Consider the following 24,032-nt stretch of genomic DNA (forward strand, 5'->3'; position numbering starts at 1 on the left):
GCCCCAGCTCCTCACTGCAGCTTGCACACTGACGAGTGCAGACTGTGGGAGATAACATCGATGGCTCAAGTGACTGGGTTCCTGCTACTCACATGGGAGACCTGGCTCAAATCCTACAAGTTGTTGGCATCAAGGGAGTAAACCAGCACACGGGACTGTGCTCTCTGTATCTCCTTCTGTATTTCAAATAAATAAGATTTGATAGAAGAATTTTAAAAGATGGTATTGATACTCTGATGAACAGCTTGCTAAGTTTCTTATAAAATTAAATGTATAGGCCAACGCCACAGCTCAACAGGCTAATCCTCCACCTGCGGCACCGGCACACCGGGTCTAGTCCTGGTCGGGGTGCCGGATTCTGTCCTGGCTGCCCCTCTTCCAGGCCAGCTCTCTGCTGTGGCCCGGGAGGGCAGTGGAGGATGGCCCAAGTGCTTGGGCCCTGCACCCGCATAGAGACCAGGAGGAAGCACCTGGCTCCTGGCTTCGGATCAGCGCGGTGCGCTGGCCACAGCAGCCATTGGGGGGTGAACCAATGGAAAAGGAAGACCTTTCTCTTTTTCTCTCTCTCTCACTGTCCACTCTGTCAAAAATAAATAAATAAAGTTAAATGTACACTTATCATACAACCTGCTATTTCACTCATGGTGTAGTGTGATTATATGAGTACATGTGTAAAAACTAAATATACTTTTTAAAAAAAATATTTATTTGAAAGCCCGAGTTACACAGAGAGGAGAGGCAGAGAGAGAAAGAGAGAGAGAGAAAAGTCTTCCATCTGATGGTTTATTCCCCAACTGGCTGCCAACAGCCAGAGCAGCGCCGATCTGAAGCAGGAGCCAGGAGCTTCTTCCGGGTCTCCCATGTGGGTGCAGGGGCCCAAGGACTTGGGCCATCCTCCACTGGCTTTCCCAGGCCACAGCAGAGCGCTGGATCAGAAGTGGAGCAGCCGGGTCTTGAATCAGCACCCATATGGGATGCCAGTGCTGCAGGCCAGGGCGTTAACCCGTTGTGCCACAGCACCGGCCCCAAAGAACGATATATACTTAAGAAGTGTGAATATTACTGAACAATAACTGTACCTCAATAAATCAGGTTCTTTTTTTCTAAAAAGCTTTTTATTTATTTATTTATTTATTTGGCAGTGACAGAGGTAGAGAGCTGAAGAACACTCCCATCTCCCAATTCATTACCTAAATGCCTGCCTGGCTGGGGATAAAGCAAGAGCCAGGCACTCAATCCAGGTCTCCCACATGGGTGACCGGAAACTACTTACTCAGCCACTACTGCTGCTTCCCAGAGTGTACATTAGCAGGAAGCTGGAATCAGGAGCCAGAGCAAGGAGTCAACCCCAGGTATTGTGATGCATGATGTGGCCAATTAACTGCTGGGTTAAATGGGTGCCCCAATAAATCTGGAAAATAAAAAACCAGTAGAAGGGCTGGTGCTGTGGTGTAGTGTGCTAAGTCTCCGCCTGCGGCGCCAGAATCCCACATGGGCACCAATTCAAGTCTCAGTTGCTCCACTTCTGATCCAGCTCTCTGCTATGGCCTGGGACAGCAGTAGAAGATGGCCTAAGTCCTTGGGCCCCTGCACCCACGTGGGAGACCCGGAGGCAGCTCCCGGCTCCTGGCTTCGGATCGGCGCAGCTCCAGCCGTTGCGGCCACCTGGGGAGTGAACCAGCAGTTGTTAAGACCTCTCTTTTTCTAACTCTACCTCTCAAATAAAAAACCTAAAAAAAAAAAAAAAAAAAAAAAAAAGTAGAACAATAAGATGATAAAGAGCACAAAGACTATGCAGAGAACATGTATAAGAATTGTACATATTTGGGTGGAGAAAGAGTATTACTTGGTGGAAGGGCACTTCTTATAAGAACTGCATGAAAATTTGTTCAAACATGACAGGCCACATGTATCCTGGCTCTCCTGAGTCAACTGCACCACTGTTCTCTTTTGATACAAGGGTTGGCTACCATCTCTTTCTTTAAAAACTGGAGGCTTCATTTCTAATTCAAACATGTTATAGAACAAAAAAAATCTGAGCGCACCCACGTGCCAAGAATTGTACAAGAGATTTTCATGCCATTTCTTCTATGTATCATGGCACACTGAAATCTCATCTCCTAAACTTAATCAGTTCAGGAAACTGAAGCTTAAAGAAACTGCTTAATCTGTCTATGGTTGTAATTTCAAGTACTTTGGATGTTAAGATAAAATGCTAAATAAAAAATAAAAATAAAATGGGAAGCGGAAAAGGGGGTCCTGTGTTGTGGCACAGCGGGTAAAACTACCGCCTGCAGTGCCGGCGTCCCAAAAGGGCACTGGTTAGAGTCCTGGCTGCTTGTCTTCCCATCCAGCTCTCTGCTGTGGCCTGGGAAAGTGGTAGAACTTGTCCCAAGTCCTCGGGCCCCTGCACCATGTTAGAGACCTAGAAGAAGCTCCTGGTTCCTAGCTTCAGATCAGTGCAGCTCTGGCTGTTGCAGCCAATTGGGGAATGAACCAGCAGATGGAAGACTTCTCTCTCTCTCTCTGCCTCTGCCTCTCCAATAAATAAATAAATAAATCTTTAAAAAAAGGAAAACAAGACTTGGAACAGGTATTTGGCATAGAGACTACTTAGAGCTCATGCATTCCATCATCAGTGTCTCTGTTTCAGTCCTGGCCCCACTTCCGATTCTGGTTTTCTACCTGCTTATGTGCATCCTGGGAGGCAGCAGGCGACTGACCAAGTACTTGGTCTCCACTACCCCTGTGAGAGATCTGGACTGAGTTCCAGGCTCCTGGCTTTGGCCAGGGCCAGATCCAGCCTCAGTTGCTTTGGGCATTTGGGGAGTAATCCTGAAGATGGAAGATTTCTATCTGTGTCTGTCTCGGTCTCTCTGCCTTTCAAATGAGAAAAGAAAAGAACATTCCAATAAAAGAAAACAAGCCTCTTACCAACTAACCCAAGCAAGTGTATCTTGAAGTTCACATGTAAGCTTTAAGGAGACTTCAACACTGCAATACAGACCACATTTACTAGAGATTCAACTGAAGGCATTAATAGTGAATTTCAAATCCCGAGTTGCTTTGTAAATATTTAAGTTATGTTCCTCCCAGTCCACACAAAATCAAATGCACGATCTATGTAACTTTCCTATGGCCAGTGGCATGTGCAAAGGAACTACCAGATGTGAATGAAGAGGTTCTAGTCTTAAGTGATACTCTGTGCTATGGGCTGGATTGTTTTCCCCCCAAATTTGCATGTCCAAGTCCTAACTTCTAATACCTCAGAATATGACCTTATTTGGAAACAGGGTCATTGCAGATAACTGGGCAGGAGGAGGTCACACTGAACAGGGTGGGCCAGTAACTAATAAAATTGTTGCTTTATAAGAAGAGAAAATCTGCACAGAAACTCATAATGTGACACTAACATGAAGGCAGAGACTGCAGTAATGCAGGTGCCAGCTGAGGAGTACCAACAAGCAGCAGCAAACCATGAGAGTGTCCAACAGGTTCTCCCCAACAGCCGACAGAGGGAACCAACCCTGCCCACACTGGCATGGGGAGACAACAGACTTCTGTTTTTTTAAGCCACCCAGTTGGTGCGAGTTTGTTTTGTTATCTGTGACAAACAAATACATTTTGTAATTATTATCTTTCAGTATCTTAAACATTTTCTGCTACATTTGTGTTATCTGAGTTAGATTACTAAAGTTATAATCAAGTTACAAAAAGATGCAAGGTATTATTTATTTACAAATGAATTGTTTAGCAGTTATTTAGTTTTTGAAGGCAAAAATCTTAGCACAGTAAGACTGTAATTTCTTTAAAAACTCACTGGCAAATGGTCCTGAATCTGAAGAATTATCAAGTCGTATGTTATCTTTGTTTTTACTTCTGCATATACTTTCCTTCAGTTCAATATAGCAAAACTACACACCAGATAAAAAGTCTGCTTTCTGGACTTCTCACAAACCTGGAGTTCCTTCTATAATGACTATTTATGGCAATAATTATCCTTGGTTCTATCCAATTTGCTGACTATAACTTCCGCAGCATATTTTCTTATTTTACAACTGCATATTCAAAGTCTTTTGATACTGACTACTCTTCATTTGGTACTTCAGACATTTTTACTGATCTCTTTAATTCTGAACACTTACTTTTACTGCTTCTACAGCTCCACTGGCTTCTCCAATTGTGCCAGGTTCTCTCAGATTCTTTGGCAACTCTTACTTACCTAGGAGCTATCTGGTTGCTTTTTTTTTTTTTTTTTTTTTTTGACAGGCAGAATGGACAGTGAGAGAGAGAGAGAGACAGAGAGAAAGGTCTTCCACTTGCCATTGTTCATCCTTCAATGGCCACTGTGGCCGGCGCACCACGCTGATCCGAAGCCAGGAACCAGGTGCTTCTCCTGGTCTCCCATGCGGGTGCAGGACCCAAGCACTTGGGCCATCCTCCACTGCACTCCCTGGCCACAGCAGAGAGCTGGCCTGGAAGAGGGGCAACCGGGACAGAATCCGGCGCCCCAACTGGGACTAGAACCCAGTGTGCCGGCGCCACAGGTGGAGGATTAGCCTATTGAGCCGCGGTGCCGGCCTGGTTGCTTTTTTAAACCCTGCAGTAAGAATTTTAAATATCTTTTTTAAAAAATATTAAAACCCAAATTTGGTGAAAATCTCCCTAATAACCAAACAATAATAAAAGGAATTCCAGTCATTTGGCCATTTAAAAAGTACCATGAGGCCAGCGCTGCGGCTCACTAGGCTAATCCTCCGCCTTGCGGTGCCGGCATACCGGGTTCTAGTCCTGGTCAGGGCGCTGGATTCTGTCCCGGTTGCCCCTCTTCCAGGCCAGCTCTCTGCTGTGGCCAGGGAGTGCAGTGGAGGATGGCCCAAGTCCTTGGGCCCTGCACCCCATGGGAGACCAGGAGAAGCACCTGGCTCCTGCCATTGGATCAGCGTGGTGCTCTGGCCGCAGCGCGCCGGCCGCAGCAGCCATTGGAGGGTGAACCAATGGAAAAGGAAGACCTTTCTCTCTGTCTCTCTCACTGTCCACTCTGCCTGTCAAAAAAAAAAAGTACCATGAGTTATCAAGTACACAAAGGCAGATGCCAAAGTTAAGTAAGACCTGGGCCTACAGAACTCAGGCAAACTAACTTTACAGACACCACTATTTCTATTACACCAAAAATTCCCTACCTACCTGTGTCATTAAACATCTTTTAATTTCAGTGAAGTACAAACAAATCACTTCTTTTACCTTTACAAACAGATGATTCACAGTTTAAGATACTAGTTGATAAAATATTAGCAATGTAATTTTAAGTATGGTACAGAAAAAGAAGGAATAAGCAAGCCAAATAAACAGAGGATTCTAAAACAACTTCAAATGCACATGAAAATGTAAAAATGTAGTAAAAATATGCTATTCTAAACCAGTGGGGAAAAGATAAGTTATTCAATTAATTATACTAAGACAAAAGGTCAGTCATGCAGAAAAATACAAAAAGCTACATGCTGTATCATTCCTTAAATGACAACATCTAGGCTAATCCTCCGCCTAGCGGCGCCGGCACACCGGGTTCTAGTCCCGGTTGGGGCGCCGGATTCTGTCCCAGTTGCCCCTCTTCCAGGCCAGCTCTCTGCTGTGGCCAGGGAGTGCAGTGGAGGATGGCCCAGGTGCTTGGGCCCTGCACCCCATGGGAGACCAGGAAAAGCACCTGGCTCCTGGCTCCTGCCATCGGATCAGCGCAGCGCACTGGCCGCGGCGGCCATTGGAGGGTGAACCAACGGCAAAGGAAGACCTTTCTCTCTGTCTCTTTCTCTCACTGTCCATTCTGCCTGTCAAAAAAAAAAAAAAAAAAAAAATTCAACATAAAGAGTGAGTGAAAATACAGCTGCATCTGTACAGAAGTGCAGTTTTTTCAAGGGAAACACTTATCTCACACAGAAGCCAGAAAGGAGAAGATCGCGAAAAGGATACAAACATTAAACTGTCCATGAGGCCTAAAGCCGGATCATTAAACAAGAGTAAATATACAAACAGATAACATGGGAGAGAACACTTGCTACAAATGTAACTAATGGCTAATTATATAAAGAATTTCTACAAATCAATGAGAAAAAAAAAAAAAAGATAAACCAGCAACTGGGAGGGAAAGGAAACACACATGTGTTATCTCCGAAAAAAAAGATAAACCAGCAACTGGGAGGGAAAGGAAACACACATGTGTTATCTCCGCGTGTTAGCATGCAGGTAGCTCCTCAGCTTCATGGACAAAACACAGTCTAAAATAACGAGATGCTGTTTTATCTAAAACTGTGATACATATTCTAACATTTGTCAAACTCAGCTTCATTAATACTTGAGAGGATAGGGAGAGACACACATTACTGGTAGGAAGAAGTGGCACTCTTCTGAAAGGGCATTTGACAGTAATTAAACATAGATTTTAAAGTGCACATGTTTGTTCCAATAATGTTTGGAATAAAACAAAATTAAGACTTTATCTAAATGCCAAGAACAGGGAAGGGGCAAATAAATAAGACACAACTAAACAGAATGTAGTAATTAATACCTAAGATGCACTGAAAGAAAACAAGGGGAGAATAATAGGTTTAGTATACTCATATACTCTCAAATGATTCTAGACATAAACAAATAAATGCTTATATACAAAGAGGGATCAGCAATTTACCTTTGGATGTTTCCTGAGTGGAAGAATAAAAATAAAAAGAAGCATTTACTTTTAAAAAAATTTAATGTCATGAATTACATTTTTTATCATGTGCATTTGATTTTTGTTTGTTTTTATTTGACAGGTAGAGTTACAGACAGTGAGAGACAGAGAGAAAAGTCTTCTTTCTGTTGGTTCACTCCCCAAATGGCCGCCATGGCTGGAGCTACGCCAATCCAAAGCCAGGAGCCAGACACTTCCTGCTGGTCTCCCATGCGGGTGCAGGGGCCCAAGCACCTGGGCCATCCTCCACTGCCCTCCCAGGCCAAGCAGAGAGCTGGACTGGAAGAGGAGCAACTGGGACAAGAACCGGCGTCCATATGGGATGCCGGTGCTGCAGGCAGACGATTAACCAAGTGAGCCACGGTGCCAGCCCCGTGCATTTGATTTTTAAAGCAGAATTTTTAAAAACTTAAATACTTCATGAGCACTTGCATTTCACTAAATTACAATATATTCTGAGCATCTACTATAGGGCAAGTTTTGTACCAAGAGCTGAGTCCTAAGTAACTATTAAAACTAAAGTGGGGCTCCAGCACTGTGGTGTAGTAGGTTCGGCACCTGCAGCACCGACATCCTGTATGGGCTCGAGTCTCAGCTGCTCCACTTTCTATCCAGCTCCCTGCTGATGGCCTGTGAAAGCAGCAGAGGATGGCCCCAGTGCTTGGGCCCCTGCAGTTCCATGGGAGACCCGGAAGAAGCTCCTGGTTCCAAATCAGCCCAGCTCTGGCCATTGTGGCCATTTGAGGAGTGAACCAGCAGATCAAAGACTTTTCTCTGTCTCTCCTTCTCTCTGTCTGTAAATCTGCCTCAAGTAAATAAATAAATCTTAGAAAAAAAAAAAAACCCTTCATGTAGGGAATTGGAAATTCACCTTTCTTTCTGCGTTTACTCCATGTATAGATAGCTCTTCCCCCCCCCAACAAAGACAAAGTGAAGGAGTGCTATTTTTCTTCTCATCCACCTATCTCACTTCCATTAAAGAATACATTTCCCAGGAAATACTCTGAAGTTTAAAATTATTTCATCCAATTTGTTATCACATAAAGAATATGATTTTTATAAGATTTAATTATTAACTAAAGTAAACCAATTTATCAATGATTCAAGCTCTATCAGAATAAAAGGCTCAGAAATTAAGTCCACTAAACATTTAGTAATGACAGGTTTACAGTAAAGACACAACTCCTCAAGCCCAGATTTCTTCACATATGAATACTATCAATTTCATCAGGATGCTACAGGAACAAATTCACCATTACATACACTTTATCATCAGAGATGAAGTCACCTAGGTAACAGGCTACATTTTTTAAAAGGCCCATATTTAAGGAAAAAATATTTCACAAAGAGTAACGGTTATTATATACTTTACAAGTTTTTATTTCTTTCATTTTATTTTAAAGGCAGGGAGAGAGAGAGATTGCAAGAGACAGACAGACAGAGAAATATTCTACCCACTACTCACGCCACAAAAGCCATGGCTGGGCCAGGCCAAAGTCAGGAGCCTGAAATAATCTGGGTCCTCCACGTGGGTGCCAAGGACCCAAGGGCCTGACTCATCACCTACTGCCTCCCAGGGTGAATATTGGCAGGAAGTTAGATCAAATATGGAGTTGCCAAGTCAAGAACCACTCACCCCAACATAGGATGCAGGCAACCCACAAAGCAACTTAACAGCTGGTTCCAAATGTCCACCCCTACGTTTACTACTTATGCCAGTGTTGTGGTGCAGCAGGTAAAGCAGCCACCTGCCATACCAGCATCGGTTTGTATCCCAGCTGCTCCACTTATGATCCAGCTCCCTATCAGTGGCCTGGGAAAAGCAGCAGCAGATGGGTCAAGTGCTTGGGCCCCTGCACCAATGTGGGAGACCCAGATGAAGCTCCTGGCTTCGTGTTGGTCCAACCCTGGCTGCTGTGGCCATCTAGGGAGTGAAACAGCAGATGGACAATCTCTCTCACTCTCTCTCTTTCTCTCTGTAACTCGTTCAAATAAATAATCTTAAAAAAAAAAAAAGTACATATTGAACTTGCACTCTTTATCCTGAGATGTTCCCTGTATTCAGTTACACCATGTAATTTTCTTCAAACATGTAACATGTAGCCCATGAACCCTCAGAGCAAGAAGACTGAAAGCTGAAGTTCATAACACAATATGGGTGTCTCCTCTATCATCTGTTTCACTGTTATCTAAGACTACCACTCAAATTCTACTGCCTCATTCCTCTTTTTACTCTTTCTGCCATTACTCAGCCCAGTGAATAGGTCACTTGGAAATCTCCCCTTCCAAAGTACCCACATTGTTTCTACCCATTTCTCTCTGTACCACAACCAAAGTTCTAGGATGAACTAGCAGTGTTTTTTCCCAAGGCAGGCACAATTAAAAATCTTTTCCCCCAAGTAACACTAATATTACGATCTGTAATAGAAGATAGGTTAAATTTAAATCTACAGAAACTACTAGAGTACTCTAGGAAACAACACAATTTCATTTCTACCACATTATCATATCAATCAAGAACATGCTATTTTCAAAAAGTCAAGCACTGCAATTAACACACATCTGACAACACGGGCAGAAGGGTCAAGGCAAGGCCCTTCAGGGTCTTCAGGCTATTTCCAGCAATTCTTTTGCCCCCACACGAAAGAAAGAAAAATGAAACATCCAAAAGATTAAACAAGATACAAACTTAAAACACAGTACAATGTACCACATACCAGTCAAGATAAATACCGTGGCTTTATGTTCAAACAGTTCTTTAAAACTGCCTCTAAGAACACAGAGTAGCAAGTTTTATTATTCTGCCTTTCAAACAATCCCTCTATGTTCTTCCAACATGACAATGAATTAAGCTTTGTTTTCAAACTCTGAATATACAAGGAGGGTAGAATGTGTGAAAAATGATGGAAAAATACTGTTAAGGTTTTCCTTAAGTCAGATTTAGATAGCAACAGAAATCCAAAGCTTTTACTTCTATAAGCAGTATAAATTCTATCACAAGATAATTTTGATTTATCTTTGAATGGGTTAGTAAAAGCAGCACTTTTGTTTTAGCAAAGTCATTATCAAATTTTAACTAAAACATTAGCTAGCTGTCCTGTCATTGCCAGCACCTTTTTTTTTACCCTTTATTAAATAAGAGTACTTCAAAGGCTGTGGAAAAATGAAATTAAAAGACTGATGCAATGCATTTTTAAAATCCATGCATAACTTTTATAATACATGAACTTTTTCAGGACTTTTTTTTATATGTTTTATTTCTTTAATTTTCCTGCTTTAACTTTCTCAATAACCTACCAACTAACTGTCCCAATCTCAGCAAAAAAACAAACAAACAAACAAAAAAACACCACATTTTGTTCTAAAGGTCTGGTATATCTGACTTGACATACCAATAATATTATTGATGACATTATGTGACTACACAAAATGATACTCTACAGTAATCAGCATTCTACAATAACTTGATGGACAAAGTATCAGAGTGTGGTCCACAAATGCACCTCTAATACCTAGAACAGCCCTGGGATGGAGCTGATGCTCAGGAACGCCCATCGACTCACCGAAATGACAGCCTTGCTGAGACAGATGGATCCCCTGCATCCATACTCTGTCTCATCTTCAGATTTGTAGTAACTCAGAGTGTTGTTTTTCAAGACCACCCAACGATCCTGCCACCCATGGATGTAGTTTGTCCACTGAGAGGGGAAGAAAGAGGGAGGTAAGAGGAAGACAATGTCAGTATTCTATAAAATCAAACTTCTTGAAATAGCAATCTAGCTTCAAAAGTAAAATGTGAAAATCATAATCATAATCACAAATAGAAGATTATAAAAAGTGAAAAGTTGAGATTTTTCAAGATTATATAATGTACAATATTATAAATAGATTAAAAAAAAACCCACAACATTTTCGTCTAATATTTGAGAAATAAAAGTGAAGCAGGATTTTGCTTTTTAAAAAAAATTCTGCATGGTTGTTTGCCAGCCTTCATCCTCCCCTCCTCATCTCATTCATGAAACTTAAATCTATTTCGGTCCCTCTCATAATTAACATACTCAAGATAAAAGTTCAGTTACACAGTCATTCATTGTCTACACCAAATACTACATGAAATCTTCTAAATCAACACAAGCATGAAGCCAAATCATTGCCAAAACTCTACTTATGTTCTAAGTTATTCCATATGAAAATGTATGATGGTCTTAACTACAGCAAAGTAAAACTACTAGATGATTAATATGTAATAAGTCCACATCAACTTTAGTTTTTCCTCTAGTGTACTCAACATACATTTTAAATGGCTATTTTCTGTGTTTATCTAAAGTTGCATCTTTCAAGCCTAAGCGTAATAATGAAAATATAGAATTGGTTCTTAAAAACAAACTTGGATTATCGTTCTCTAATACTATTTATAAAAATGGCTTCTGTGTCTTGCTGCACAGAGAGGACCACCATAAACTGGCAAAGGCAGCTATGTAACCTCTATGGACTATTTAATTCTGTGTGATTTTAATTACATCTGGGGTTTTATGTATAGACAATTTCAAAAATGAATGGAATGGATTGCTGAAATATACTGCACTGGCTCAGGCTCTTCATCTATGAGGAAACCTTTACTTTTCTACAACCCACTCCAGCATATTTGACATCAGTTCAGCTCTGACTTCTAAGCCTCACCATCAAACCCATTCTAAGAGCTCACTCATGCCAATGACTCAAGTCCTTCTTTTCTAGGGTCCCCTAATGACCACGTTCTTATTTCTACCTCACTGTGACTCCGCCACCTAGACGCTGACTTCAAACAAACAGTTCCCTTCCGTCAGTGTGTTTGCTCCCTAGGTTCCCGTTCCTTGGCTAGATCCTCACTTCTGCAGTCACGCAAACACAAGTCTGGCTCACAGCATCTTCCACGAACAGAGCAGTGGATACAGCATTGCACAGACTCAGCCACTTACGTCTTCTGTGAGCAGAGGTTTGGCAAATTAACTTTCGTGAGCTTCCGTTTTTGAGTCTGTTGTCTGAACAACTGAATAAAATAATGAAAGTGCCCAGCACAGTCATGGAAGATAATGTTCCACTACTGCTTTTCTATCTCTATATCCCAACACCAAATTCTGATCTTCTTTCCTTCATATTCAACTCTCATATTTGCCTTCTCCTTTGAACTTTCAACTATTCCAATCAATGAACATGTTCCTAGACTGCCTGACCTCTAAGTACCTTTTCCGTATTCATAAGTTACATCATTTTATTTACTGACCAATCATATTTGCTTACTTCTCTTACATCTTAACCTTGATTCTCCAGCTCCAAAACATAAGTACCAAGTTCCCATTTCCTTCACACCAACCGTTCAGACTGGTGTTCAAGACCTTCCATGGATGAATTTCACTTTCCCATCAGCACCCTTCCAAAAGGCGAGTCACCGTGTGACATGGTCATGTTCCTTCCCCTGATGCGTGCTTATCTGAACAGGCTTAGAACAGTGCCCAGCACACAGTACAGTCTCAGTGCCTGGCAGCATTATGCCCAAGTCACCCTCACCTTCAGCTCTCACTACAACAGACTCTCTTCAAAGTGACAGGAGAGACTTCTGCAACTGTGTAGCCATCATTTCATATAATTTTCTTCTAGAGGACTCCACAAATCACATCAGCCTCAGGACTGCATCCAGCAAACATTGCTGTTACTACCACATCTGGAAGACAGGTTTTCGCCTTTTCTCTACCCTCATGCTTCCCCATTTAACCAACACAAAGCAGTGTGTTGCAAACTGCAGGAGAATCAGAGATTCCTATCACCAATAGCCCAGCAAGCACAAATTCAAGAGGAAAAACAAACAGTATTTTGACAAAGAATCAGAACCAAGTTACATATAAAATACTGTGAAAATTCAAAGAAAGGAAATCTGAAAGACTGACAAAGTGAGCAAAGGCTCCACGTAGTATCTGAGATGACAGAATCACTGTGGAGAAACTGAGGCCCAGGAGACCACCAGGCGCGGAACGTGCAGAAGCAGCTGAGATCTCGTTTATCTGAGCTTCAGCGGCCCAGGGCCTACTGAAGTGTGACTCTTTTCCCAATCATCATTCATCCTGTTACCTGTGATTACCATTCGGAATTATCACCTATCCAAGATTTCTGGAACTCTTAAATGAATCTGTAAGAAATACGCTGTATAGATATTTTCATGTATTCACGTCATCATATAGAAAAAAAAAACTCTTTGCACTAGTATATTTCTGATATCAATTTGCACACCCCATTCCAAATCCACTCCATTTGGGGGGATGAGGAATATAATGTATTGGGACTTTACATTATTCAACACAAGGAAAAGGGCAGATGCTGAGTTAACTCTTGTTTAAAATATCAGATAAATACAAAGGAATTAAACACATAATACATACGTAAAAACATGCACCTGATCAGTATACATAATCACTATAAAATGTCCTTGATTAAAAGCTTCCAGAAACACTACACGGAGCCATACTTAAATCTCAGCAAACTTCCCTTCACACAGCTCTTAACAAAAACACTAAAAGCTACATTCTGCGAGTCCACATACGCAGCAACAACCAGACCGGCAGTTACCTGCCGTCCACAGGAGCGGTCTGCGCATTTCCACGCCGAGGTCACGGCCCCCCATTTTCATATGTCCACTGTATTACTCCGCAGGAGTGCTGGTGACTTTTTCCACCAGCCACGGCACTCCACCTCTCTCCAAACAGGTCAAAAGGACAGTTTGTTTCACAGAATACTTAACCCTGCCACAGTACTGATATGGTAGTCTGCTGCTTATCTAAAGAGAAGTGATGCAACTACTGGAGACACTGAGAAGCGAAGAACTCACTTCGCAGACAGTCCCATCAGAAGTCTGCACCTTGCACACTGGGATTCACTCCAGACTCCCACACGACAAGACCATCTGACCACAGAGACCCCAGGGAGCGTCCCCGTACTGAACTCCGTCACCTGTCCACTGTGCTGTCACCACTCGCACACCAGCCTGCACACTGCTGCCAGCCTAGGCCCTTCCCCTCCAGCCTGCTAAAGGCGGTCACAAGGCCTAACGGGAAACACTTCCACCGACGACGTCCCAACGTCTCGCAGAGCCACGCGGGGCGATTCTGCACGTGACCCAGCATCAATCCACGACCAGCTGGTGAGGGGCCGGCTCTCCTCCGCTCAAGTCCACTGCCCAGCCGCTGCCACAGGTTCAACAGTCGCAGCGAGGGAAGTCGCAGCAGGCCGCGGGGCTGCGCGCACGGCGAACACGCGGAACGCGGAACCGCACACGCCGCGCGCGTCCCGAACGCCTTCCCCACCCACAACCCACGGCGAGCGGCTCCGACGGGGTCCCAGCCGCCGCGAACGTCCCGGCACCGTCACGTGCCCGTCCACGGGCTCTGCGCCGGGCGAGCACCCAAGTCCTCAGTCCTGGCTCACCGCGCGCCGGCCCGGAGGCGGGGTCCGACCCAGCCCAGGCCCGGCCCCGAGGCCGCGCGGGCAGCGCCGCCGGCCCACGGCGCGGAGGCGCCTCGCCCCCGGGCCGCAGGTGAGCCCGGGCGGGGCGCGGCCGCGCGCGCGCGCTCACCTTGCTCAGGACCCCGCAGCGCTCCACCGGCGGCCCGGACTCGGTCTCCGGGTCCTCCTCCGAGCCCGACGAGTTCCAGCTCTGGTTGTCCGACATGGAGGCGCGACGGCCGAGCGGGAGAGCGGCCCCGGCGGCCCGGCCTGCGCCGCAGCAGGCGCCCGGCGCCCGCGGACGGGGCTCTGGGGACGGCGAGGCGGCGGGCACACGCCCCGGCGCGGGGGGCGGCAGCAGCGGGGAAGCCCGCCCGCCGCGTCGCGGCCGCCGCGCCTGGCTCCGGGCGGAGCGGGGAAGGCGAACGAGCGGCGAGGGAAGCCCGCTCTTCCGCTTCTCGGCCGCCGCCGTGACCCTGCGCTGCGCCCGGCGCCGCCGCCCGGACCCGGCCGCTCGCTGCCACCTCGGACAGGGCGCGGGAGCGGCAGGGAGGACGAGCCCAGCCGCGGAGCGCGGGTCCCTCACGCCGCCGCCGCCGCCATCTTCCTGCCCAGCACTATTTACCCTCCCGCCCCTCCCCTGCCCCTCCCCGCCGGCTCCTCGGCTCCCGGCTCCCGCCCGCTCCCTCCCCGGCGTCTGACGCGCGGCGCCCAGGGCCCGGGTCCCCGCCGGCGACGCCGGGCCGGAAGTGCAGCGCGGGGGCGGGGCGGCGGCGCGCGGCGTTCTGGGCGGGGCGCGCGCGGCCTGCTGGGAGCTGTAGTCGGGGCGCGGCGGCGGGTGAGTCGGCGGCGCGGGGACGCGGGGTCGGCGGGTGGGCGAGGCTGCGGTGAGGTGGCCGCGGCGGCGGGGACCCTCCGTGAGGACGCGGAGGGGCCGGCGGGTCGAGCGGGCGGGCTCCGGCGGCCGGGGCCGCGCCGGCCGTGGCGGGAGAGTGGGTTTTGCTTTGAGGCGGTCGGGGAACGGGCGACGCCGCAGGGCTGTGCGTTGAGCCGCCTGTCCCCGGCGCCTGTTCGCCGTTTCCTGAGGGTCGCCGCTAGTCAGCGTCGTTATTAAGATGCGGAGCGCTCGCTGACTGCCGGGCTGGGCAGAGCCTCGGGGTCTGAGGGAGGAAGCGCGCGGCCCGGAACGACTGGTAGTGGCGAGAGGCGCGTGGGGACGCGCGGGACGGGCCGTGGGTCTTGCCCGGGCAGAGGCTGACAGCTGCGATGCGGTGGTGAAGTCGCGGTGGCGCGCGGAGGGCCTGCGAGAGGGGGCGTTTGGATCCCTCGGTCCTCGCGCTAACGCACGGGCCCGAGGCTGTCGTTCAAGAGAGCGAGAAAGGAGGACACCGACTTGGCGGTTGACGCCTCTTGGGTGGGTGGCGGAAAGTGCGCCTTCACCACGTTACGTTTCGCTCTGCCGTAGCCTGGAGATGGCCTGGTATGGCTAGACTTGCTATTTCTGGTTTTCTCAAGCGCTAGGTTTTTAAAATATCACTAAGTAAACGAATCATTGAGAGATTCACTTCATAATGCAGTTTAGACTCACAGGAGCGTACGTTTTAAATTGAACTTTCTGTGGTGTTTTATACCTTTTAAGGTTGTGTGTGGTTAGAACCACCAGCAGTTAGATCACTACGTTACCCACTTGGTAGGAAATTGCTTCATCGTATTTAGTATCAGTGTGAAAAAGTGCCTTTTTACAAAAAGGTTCTTAGTACATTTTTCCTTTGTAGTTAAACACTAAAGTGTTTTTAGGTACAGAAAGATTTTTGTGTAATGATTACAATCCCACATTAGAGGTTGGGGTTTACTTAATTACTGTCAATGGAAAGAAATTGTAGTACTGGGATATGTGAGCTTTCTTTGTTCATTTGGAGTGATAGCTGTTGAGTTTTCTTTCTCGCTTAGGGACTTCCCTGCCCAACCTCTGATAAATGCCACATATCTTCTCATTTTATTTAGTGTTTACTATTACAAGTTTTTGAGGAACTTCATTTTATTTTTAGAACATTGTGAAGAAATGGCATGTTTACGGTATTAACTATTTATGTTGTCTAGGTACTTTCAATATGTGAACTCATTCCTTAAAGATCATACACAGAGGGTAGGCATTTGGCCTAGCTGTTGGGACTTCCAAATCTCATGTCGGAGGACCTGGGTTTGTGTCCAGGTTCCGCTTCTGATTCCAGCTTCCTGATTATGTGCACCCTGGTGGGGGAGGGGGTCGTGGAATGTGATGACTTAAGTAGTCATGGGTCTCTGCTGTCCACATGGGAGCCTCCCCGGAACCTGGACTTCGCTCCAGCCCAGCCTCAACAATGGTAGGCATTTAAGGATTGAAACAGTGGATATGTATCTGTATCTCTCTCTGCCTGTCAAATCAAGAAAAGTAAATTTCAGTAAGTCATCCATAAGCATTGTAGGTTTCATTTTACAGATAATAAAAAGTAAAACAAAGGGAGGCTTAGTAACTGATCCAGGGTCATGGAGCCACAAAGCGGTGGAATTAGGTTTTGAAACCAGGTCTGATTGCACGGACTGCACGTATCCTTTTCTCTGCTTCAGAATACCTCTCAAAGTGCGAGTTGTGTGAATACTGTATTCTGTAGATAGAGTGTGTCAGGAAAACGTGCTCTTAACTAATATTTTAAACATCTTGAATTTGCCTGACTTATTTACATCTGTGGTGTCTTATTTAACATCAACTCTAGAGAACTTTTTTCTATTAAATTTCTCATATATTTGATGAAGAAACCACAGGAAACTTAAATAATACTCCAAAGGTCACACAGCTAGTAAAGGACTAGAGCCCAAGTAGCCACGTTCTAGATTTAGTTCTCATTCCGCTAGAGTTCCCCATCCTCTGCTCAGGCTTCTTGTTCTTCCACATCATCTCACTCACCAAAGATACACCACCAACCCTTCATTCCTGTCCTCTGTTCCCCTGCCAAGATGTAGCAATCAAAACCCCACAGGTGTTGGAACAGAGAATGTTGACACTTTGATCAACAAGCACAGGAATGAGGGGGATATTGGTTACTGAAGCTGAGTTTGTGGTAGGAGAGGACGTCCTAAGCTGAAACTGAAAACATTGTCTAATTGTTTAAAAGTAGAACTATAAAGATCCTCTGTTAACTCAGACTGCCATAACCAAGTCCCATAGATAAGAAAGTTCTGGCCTATTTGCTTCCTGTAAATGTACCAGTCCTACTGGATTAGGGCCCCACTGTATGGCTTTGTTCAACTTTATTCACCAACTCATAAACCCTTTGTCCAAGTATAGTCACATTGAATGCTGGAGCTTCGTTCAGCTTAAGAACTTTGGTGAACACATTTCAGTCCCTAACAAGTGCTTGTAGTTCCTGTTCACATGGAGTTTGTGTTGAGGATGCATTTTCAGTTAAAGTAGTTCTTTGTTAGCTAACCTGGAACTATAGCTGTTCTTTTTTTTTTTTTGACAGGCAGAGTGGACAGTGAGAGAGAGAGACAGAGAGAAAGGTCTTCCTTTTGCCGTTGGTTCACCCTCCAATGGCCACCCCCGCCAGCAGCCAGCGCACCGCGCTGATCCGATGGCAGGAGCCAGGAGCCAGGTGCTTTTCCTGGTTCTCCCATGGGGTGCAGGGCCCAAGCACCTGGGCCATCCTCCACTGCACTCCCTGGCCACAGCAGAGGGCTGGCCTGGAAGAGGGGCAACCAGGACAGAATCCGGCGCCCCAACCGGGACTAGAACCTGGTGTGCCGGCGCCGCTAGGCGGAGGATTAGCCCAGTGAGCCGCGGCGCGGCCCGGAACTATAACTGTTCTTTATAACATTCTTCCCACTTCAAACTGAACCGTGACCCGTTAAAAATCGAGCGTTCTGGGACAGGAGTTTATTCTAGCAGTTAAGACACCTTTTGGGGCACCTGCATCCCTTATTAATGTGCCTGGGTTTGAGTCCTGGCTTCACTCCTAGTTCACGCTATTTGCTGATGTGCACCCTAAGAGGCAGCAGGTGATGGCTCTATTGGTTGGGTCCATGCCGCCCACATGGGAGACCTAGAACGAGTTTTCTGCTTCTGGCTTTAGCCTGACCCATCCTGGGCTTTTGCCATTATTTAGGGGTTAACCAACAGATGAGATATCTCTTCTCTCTCTCTGCCTTTCAAATAACTAAGCAACCTAGAGATCTTAATCTATTCAACTTATAGCAGCTGCTATGTACCAGTTTATATAGAAAAACACCAAAAATGTATTTGTAGGGGTGTATCACAGAAGTGATATGCAACAAATCAAGGTGTTCCTAACAGCACTTCACATTCTGAGTCTTGTAAATTAACTTCCAACTTAGAGTTAGTGATGACACTCTTTTTCCACACATTTTCCTCTTACCATCAACAGAAATGATGATTGTAGCATTTAGGGATGCCCATCATTGTCTCCAGGTTTTTTCCCCGAATTACTGATCTCTATTCCTCATGTTTGGGTGCATACATAGATAATGACATTTATGTCACTACTGTTGCCTAGTTGCCAAAGTTTATATGACACATCCCAATTTTAGAGATGTTAAAATATGAACTTAGCCGGCGCCGTGGCTCAATAGGCTAATCCTCCACCTTGCGGCGCCGGCACACCGGGTTCTAGTCCCGGTCGGGGCGCCGGATTCTGTCCCGGTTGCCCCTCTTCCAGGCCAGCTCTCTGCTATGGCCAGGGAGTGCAGTGGAGGATGGCCCAGGTGCTTGGGCCCTGCACCCCATGGGAGACCAGGAAAAGCACCTGGCTCCTGGCTCCTGCCATCGGATCAGCGCGGTGCGCCGGCTGCAGCGGCGGCCATTGGAGGGTGAACCAACGGCAAAGGAAGACCTTTCTCTCTCTGTCTCTCTCTCACTGTCCACTCTGCCTATCAAAAAAAAAAAAAAAAAAAAAAAAAAATATGAACTTGAAGTCATCCTATTGTTCCTGAGATTAGCACAATTTATGATTTTTCAGATAATGTGTATGTGGTCAGTGTTTACTGTTGGGCAAGTTACATTTTAAATTATATATTGAGAACACCTATTTCGTAAGCATTATGTTTAAGCACTGCATAGAATTGCTTTTGTTGTGCAATTAGAACTTTGCATTTCTTGCTGTTATGCAATTGCCATATAACGAATATCAGTTTTAACTTTATTTTTTGTGCATTTGTATAACTTTCTTGGGGTTGTTTTCCAAAAATGATCTGCTGAATAGAGAGCATGTACGGTACAGTGTGTTACCATCAGATCATGCTCCGGGAAGGCTGTGAGACTGAGCCTCCCCTCACTCTTACCCATAGCAGTCGGGTGGCATCCAAGCAAGCTATCGGAAGGAGACTGTGCCAGGAAACCATTGTTTCAGAATGAACCACACTGAGAATAACCAGTTTATTATGGTTAGCCACTTGGGTATTGACTGTTATTTTTTCACATCAAGGCGTTTTTTGACTAAAGGGGCAGAAATACATTCACAGTATTTCAAATGAGAATGTTTATTGTGGTGATCTCAGGATGCTCACCTGGACCACGTACATACTGGACTTGGGGTTTTCTGTCCATCTCTAGGACCTCATGGCATCTTTCATCTCTGAGTTACTGTGTTCTCAGTCTTTGTCTCTTTGAGCTCTCGCCGTGTATGTTTGCCCTCTGTGTCTGTGCCCTCTCAGGGTCTCTGGCTTGCAAGTCATAGCAACAGGCAGTTGGTCAAGGAGTGCTCTAATCAGCTTTTCCCAAGGGTGTGGGGTGTACAGCTACCCCTTTTGTGGTTTGTTTGGAGTGGGAACCTTATTAGAAATAATAGGCCATGTATCTAATGCATATTATTTTCATTGTAGTATTTTCCTAACTGTAGGTGGGGAAGAGGAGTGGAGTTCTTAGGGAAAAATAATTTAGCATATATAAAAATCTTTTGTCTTGGGGCCGGCGCTGTGGCTCACTTGGTTAATCCTCCACCTGTGGTGCCGGCATCCCTTATGGGCTCCGGGTTCTAGTCCCAGTTGCTCCTTTTCCAGTCCAGCTCTCTGCTGTGGCCCGGGAAGGCAGTGAAGGATGGCCCAAGTGCTTGGGCTCTTGCACCCGCATGGGAGACCAGGAGGAAGCACCTGGCTCCTGGCTTGGGATCGGGCCAGCACGCTGGCCGTAGTGGCCATATTGGGGGTGAACCACCGGAAGGAAGACCTTTCTCTCTGTCTCTCTCTCTCATTGTCTAACTCTGCCTGTCAAATTAAAAAAAAAAAAAAAAAAAAAAAAAAAAAAAAAAAACTTTTGTCTAGCACCACACACATAATTCATCTTTTCAAGAATATACTAGCATGTGATGTTTAAATGGATGTGTTAGACTGCATGTGTTTATTTTCACTCACTAGAGTGTAAGCTCCATGGAGCAAGAACTTTGAACTTGTTTTCATCTGATTTTTCATGTAACTTTTTTTTTTAAGGTTTATTTCTTTATTTGAAAGAGTGACAGTAGGGAGAGACAGATCTTCCACTGGTTCACTGCCCAAATGCCCACCATAGCCGAGCCAGGGCCAGGATCCAAGAACTTTATCTGGGTCTCCTATGTGGCTGGCAAGGACCTGAGCACTTGGATCCACATCTACTGCCTTTCCAGACACATTAGCAGGAAGCAGGATTGGAAATGGAGGCGCTGGGACTTGAATTGGCACTCTTACGTGGGATGTAGGCATCCCAAGTGGTGGCTTCACTGGCTGCAACACAGTACCTGCCCCTTCCATAACTGTCTATCTTTAATCTCTAGAGTAGTGTTCAGCACACAGAAGGCATTCAGTATAAGTAATGAACAGACTTTATCTCTGAGGTGATAATAAAATTCAAGATACAAGGTAGTGTGCTGACTATTGTAGGGGTTTCAAGATAGTAAAACAAAAAAAAGGAGCATTTTGAGATGGGGGCTTCTGCTCTCAAGGAGCTGATCAGAGAAAACTGTCTTAAGAAGGTTATACATGCAACTATAATTGAACTAGTGTTTTGCATACTGAAAGATGGTGCCCTTTTCTGTGCCACCTGGAATGGTAGACCTTGATCTCTGGTTCTGTTGTGTAACCCTCCTACTGTCTCTCTAGGATACTTGACCCAGCTTCTTTTAGTTTAAACAATAGCTGTTTAAAATTTTAAAGAGAAGAGTTCTTGTTTCTGGATCTTGTTCCACCAAGTTAGCATGTAAACTTTTTAATGAATCTTGTTGCTTTAAAGGTATTATGCTATAAATTTATAAATTGCTCTCTATGCCTTGCTGCTGTGCATGGGATATGCAACATGGCTCCTGAATCAAGTTCAGAAATTTAAAGGATTTATGAAACTTCCTCTGCAAGTCTCTCCCCTTCCCATTTTATTCTTGGGATCCTTATATGTGTCATTTTGAATGAGTTGGTTTTCTTATTTTGACTACTTATAGATCATATTAGCCTTTCCTGGTTTTCCTATCAGGTCCATTAAAGAATCCTACATGTTGCTGCTACTGTTTCTGGGTGTGAATTGTAGCTGGCTTCATCCCTAATAACCATGTGACTTAGGGAGTGTCTTTAAATAGTCTTTAAATAGTGGCTTTAAATAGTCTTTAAATAGTGGCTTAGTAAGTGGAGTAACAGTATAACCATTCACCATAACTTTATGTATCCCAGTTGTACTGTTATGTGCATTTGTACATGGATTTTTTAAAAAGATTTATTTTTTTATTTGAAAAGTAAAGTTAGATTTTCCATGCACTGGGTCACTCCCCAAATGGCTGCAACAGCCAGGGCTGGGCCAGACGAAAGTGAGGATCCATGAGCTTCATGTGGGTCTCCCACTCACTGGGAGAGCAGGGAACTGGATCAGAAATGGAGCAGCCAGGACTTAGTGCCCACATGGGAATGCCATGCTAAAGGCAGAAGCTTACCTGGCTGTGCCACAGCAACGCTGCCTCCTTCCCCTCGGTGGATATTTGCATAAGCATATCTGGGAAGATTTTCTTTTATGTGAAATTTGCTAAATGCATCTTCCTCCTTTTTATTTTTTTAATTTAAAAAATGATTTACTTAGACAACAGACAGAACTCCTGTTCTGTGGTTCACTCCCCAAATGCCCACGGCAACTGGACCTGGATCTGACTAAAGCTGATAGCTGGGATCCAGGTTACTCAATCTAGAGCTCCCGTGTGGGTGGCAGGAACCCAGCTACTTGAGCCATCACCACTGCTTCCCAGGGTCTGCATTTGCAGGAGCTGGAGCAGGGTATCTAACCCAAGTATCCTGTGGGGTGCAGGTGTTTTAACAATTAGGAAATGCCCACCCCACCTCCATTTCTGACCGTGGGTACTATTACAGAAGTGTAAAGGACCACAAGAAACTTGTATGCATCATCTTTAGTGATAGTATATGGAATAATTGAAAGATATTTTGGCCGGCGTCACGGCTCACTAGGCTAATCCTCTGCCTTGCAGCGCCGGCACACCGGGTTCTAGTCCCGGTTGGGGTGCCGGATTCTGTCCCGGTTGCCCCTCTTCCAGGCCAGCTCTCTGCTGTGGCCAGGGAGTGCAGTGGAGGATGGCCCAAGTGCTTGGGCCCTGCACCCGCATGGGAGACCAGGAGAAGCACCTGGCTCCTGCCATCGGATCAGCGCGGTGCTCCGGCCGCAGCGCGGCGGCCATTGGAGGGTGAACCAACGGCAAAGGAAGACCTTTCTCTCTGTCTTTCTCTCTCACTGTCCACTCTCCCTGTCAAAAAATTAAAAAAAAAAAAAGATATTTTTGTGACTTCAGAGTAGTGGGTATAAAAACACTTATAAAGTGAATATAGGCATCTTGAAGTCATTACTCATCTTTGTATCTTAATCTTTTATGTTGATGGAAGCAAACAAACAAAGATTGTGAAGGTTTTCTCTGTATTTACTCTAAGTATAGTGGTATTACTGTCTACTTTTTAAAAATGTAAAAGTTTACTTTATTGGACACCTAGAATGGCATTCAGGTGTGCTTTGATTGTTAAGGCGTGCCTTACTTGGGTAAATTATTATATTCTGGAATGAATTAAAATGGCTAGCCCTTTCCCGTGAAACCAGAGAAGGAAATGCAAAGCAGTTCAGGTTTGGTTGTCACATAAAATTAAGGAGTGTCACTGCATTAATCCTTTGTAAAGCACTAGGATATGTAAGGGCCAAATTTAGCTTTTGAATTCCTTCTTTGAGTAGCAGGATTTGGAAGCACTGATATTTCATGTTTTCTTCTTTCTGAGAAGCCTCTCAGAGGACCAAAATGATATTTGTCTTTTAACAGAATAAAATTCACCTTGCAATTTACTATAAAGATCTATTTACCCCTATATAAACTGAAGACAAATAATGACACCTAGAGGGGTTTATTTTACCTGTATCTAAAGCGTTTTCTTATTTCATCATCCTAGGAATTATTTAAACATTATTTGTCAATTATTTTTAACAGCATTAATGAAAATATATTTTAAAATGGACTGAAATCATCTAGAATGATGATCCACTAGCAACATCAATCTTATGATATTATCTTTCAGTTTTCATAGTGTTTCCCAGATACGTGAAGGCACAAAACCACTGAGACACAATTCTTGTAGTTTTATTTTTGTAGCTTTCACTGAACACAGTTGAGAGTTCTGAATTTTCACTTTCTGTCCAGTATGGAAAAGAACAAAACAGAAGAGTTTCACAATTAGCAGACAAGTCAGAAGCTGAATGTAGAGACAAACAGCATTCTACAGTATGATGGCAAAACTGATCCTGTAGTTACAATTTCAGACTGATAATGTCAGATGCTTCAAATGCATG

At 45.1% G+C, this 24,032-nt stretch overlaps 2 protein-coding genes across 7 annotated transcripts in view; one reads left to right on the forward strand and one right to left on the reverse strand.

Moving 5' to 3' along the window:
• Positions 1-14,827, reverse strand: part of CERT1 (ceramide transporter 1) — a 122,264-nt gene extending 107,437 nt beyond the window's left edge. For all 3 annotated transcript variants that reach the window (XR_001792585.4, XM_017339031.4, XM_008251138.5), the window contains exons 1-2: positions 14,328-14,827; positions 10,288-10,422 (exon numbers count right to left, since the gene is read on the reverse strand). Coding sequence is in view for 2 of the 3 variants with exons in the window: in XM_017339031.4 (XP_017194520.1) it covers positions 10,288-10,422; positions 14,328-14,423 (231 nt within the window). In the remaining variant the exon portion in view is untranslated. The remainder of the gene's footprint in view (positions 1-10,287; positions 10,423-14,327) is intronic.
• POLK (DNA polymerase kappa) overlaps positions 14,168-24,032 on the forward strand; it is a 68,930-nt gene continuing 59,065 nt past the window's right edge. The window contains exon 1 of one of the 4 annotated variants that reach the window (XM_051838658.3): positions 14,168-14,288. The gene's annotated coding sequence lies outside the window, so the exon portion shown is untranslated. Of the gene's footprint in view, positions 14,289-14,901; positions 15,036-15,198; positions 16,561-24,032 lie in introns of those variants that run through there. The other 3 variants (XM_051838657.3, XM_089312866.1, XM_089312865.1) reach the window with 3 other exon arrangements.

Source organism: Oryctolagus cuniculus, chromosome 14 (genome assembly GCF_051225735.1).
Source record: "Oryctolagus cuniculus isolate XC-2025 breed Fujian yellow rabbit chromosome 14, ASM5122573v1, whole genome shotgun sequence".
Lineage (NCBI taxonomy): Eukaryota > Metazoa > Chordata > Mammalia > Lagomorpha > Leporidae > Oryctolagus > Oryctolagus cuniculus.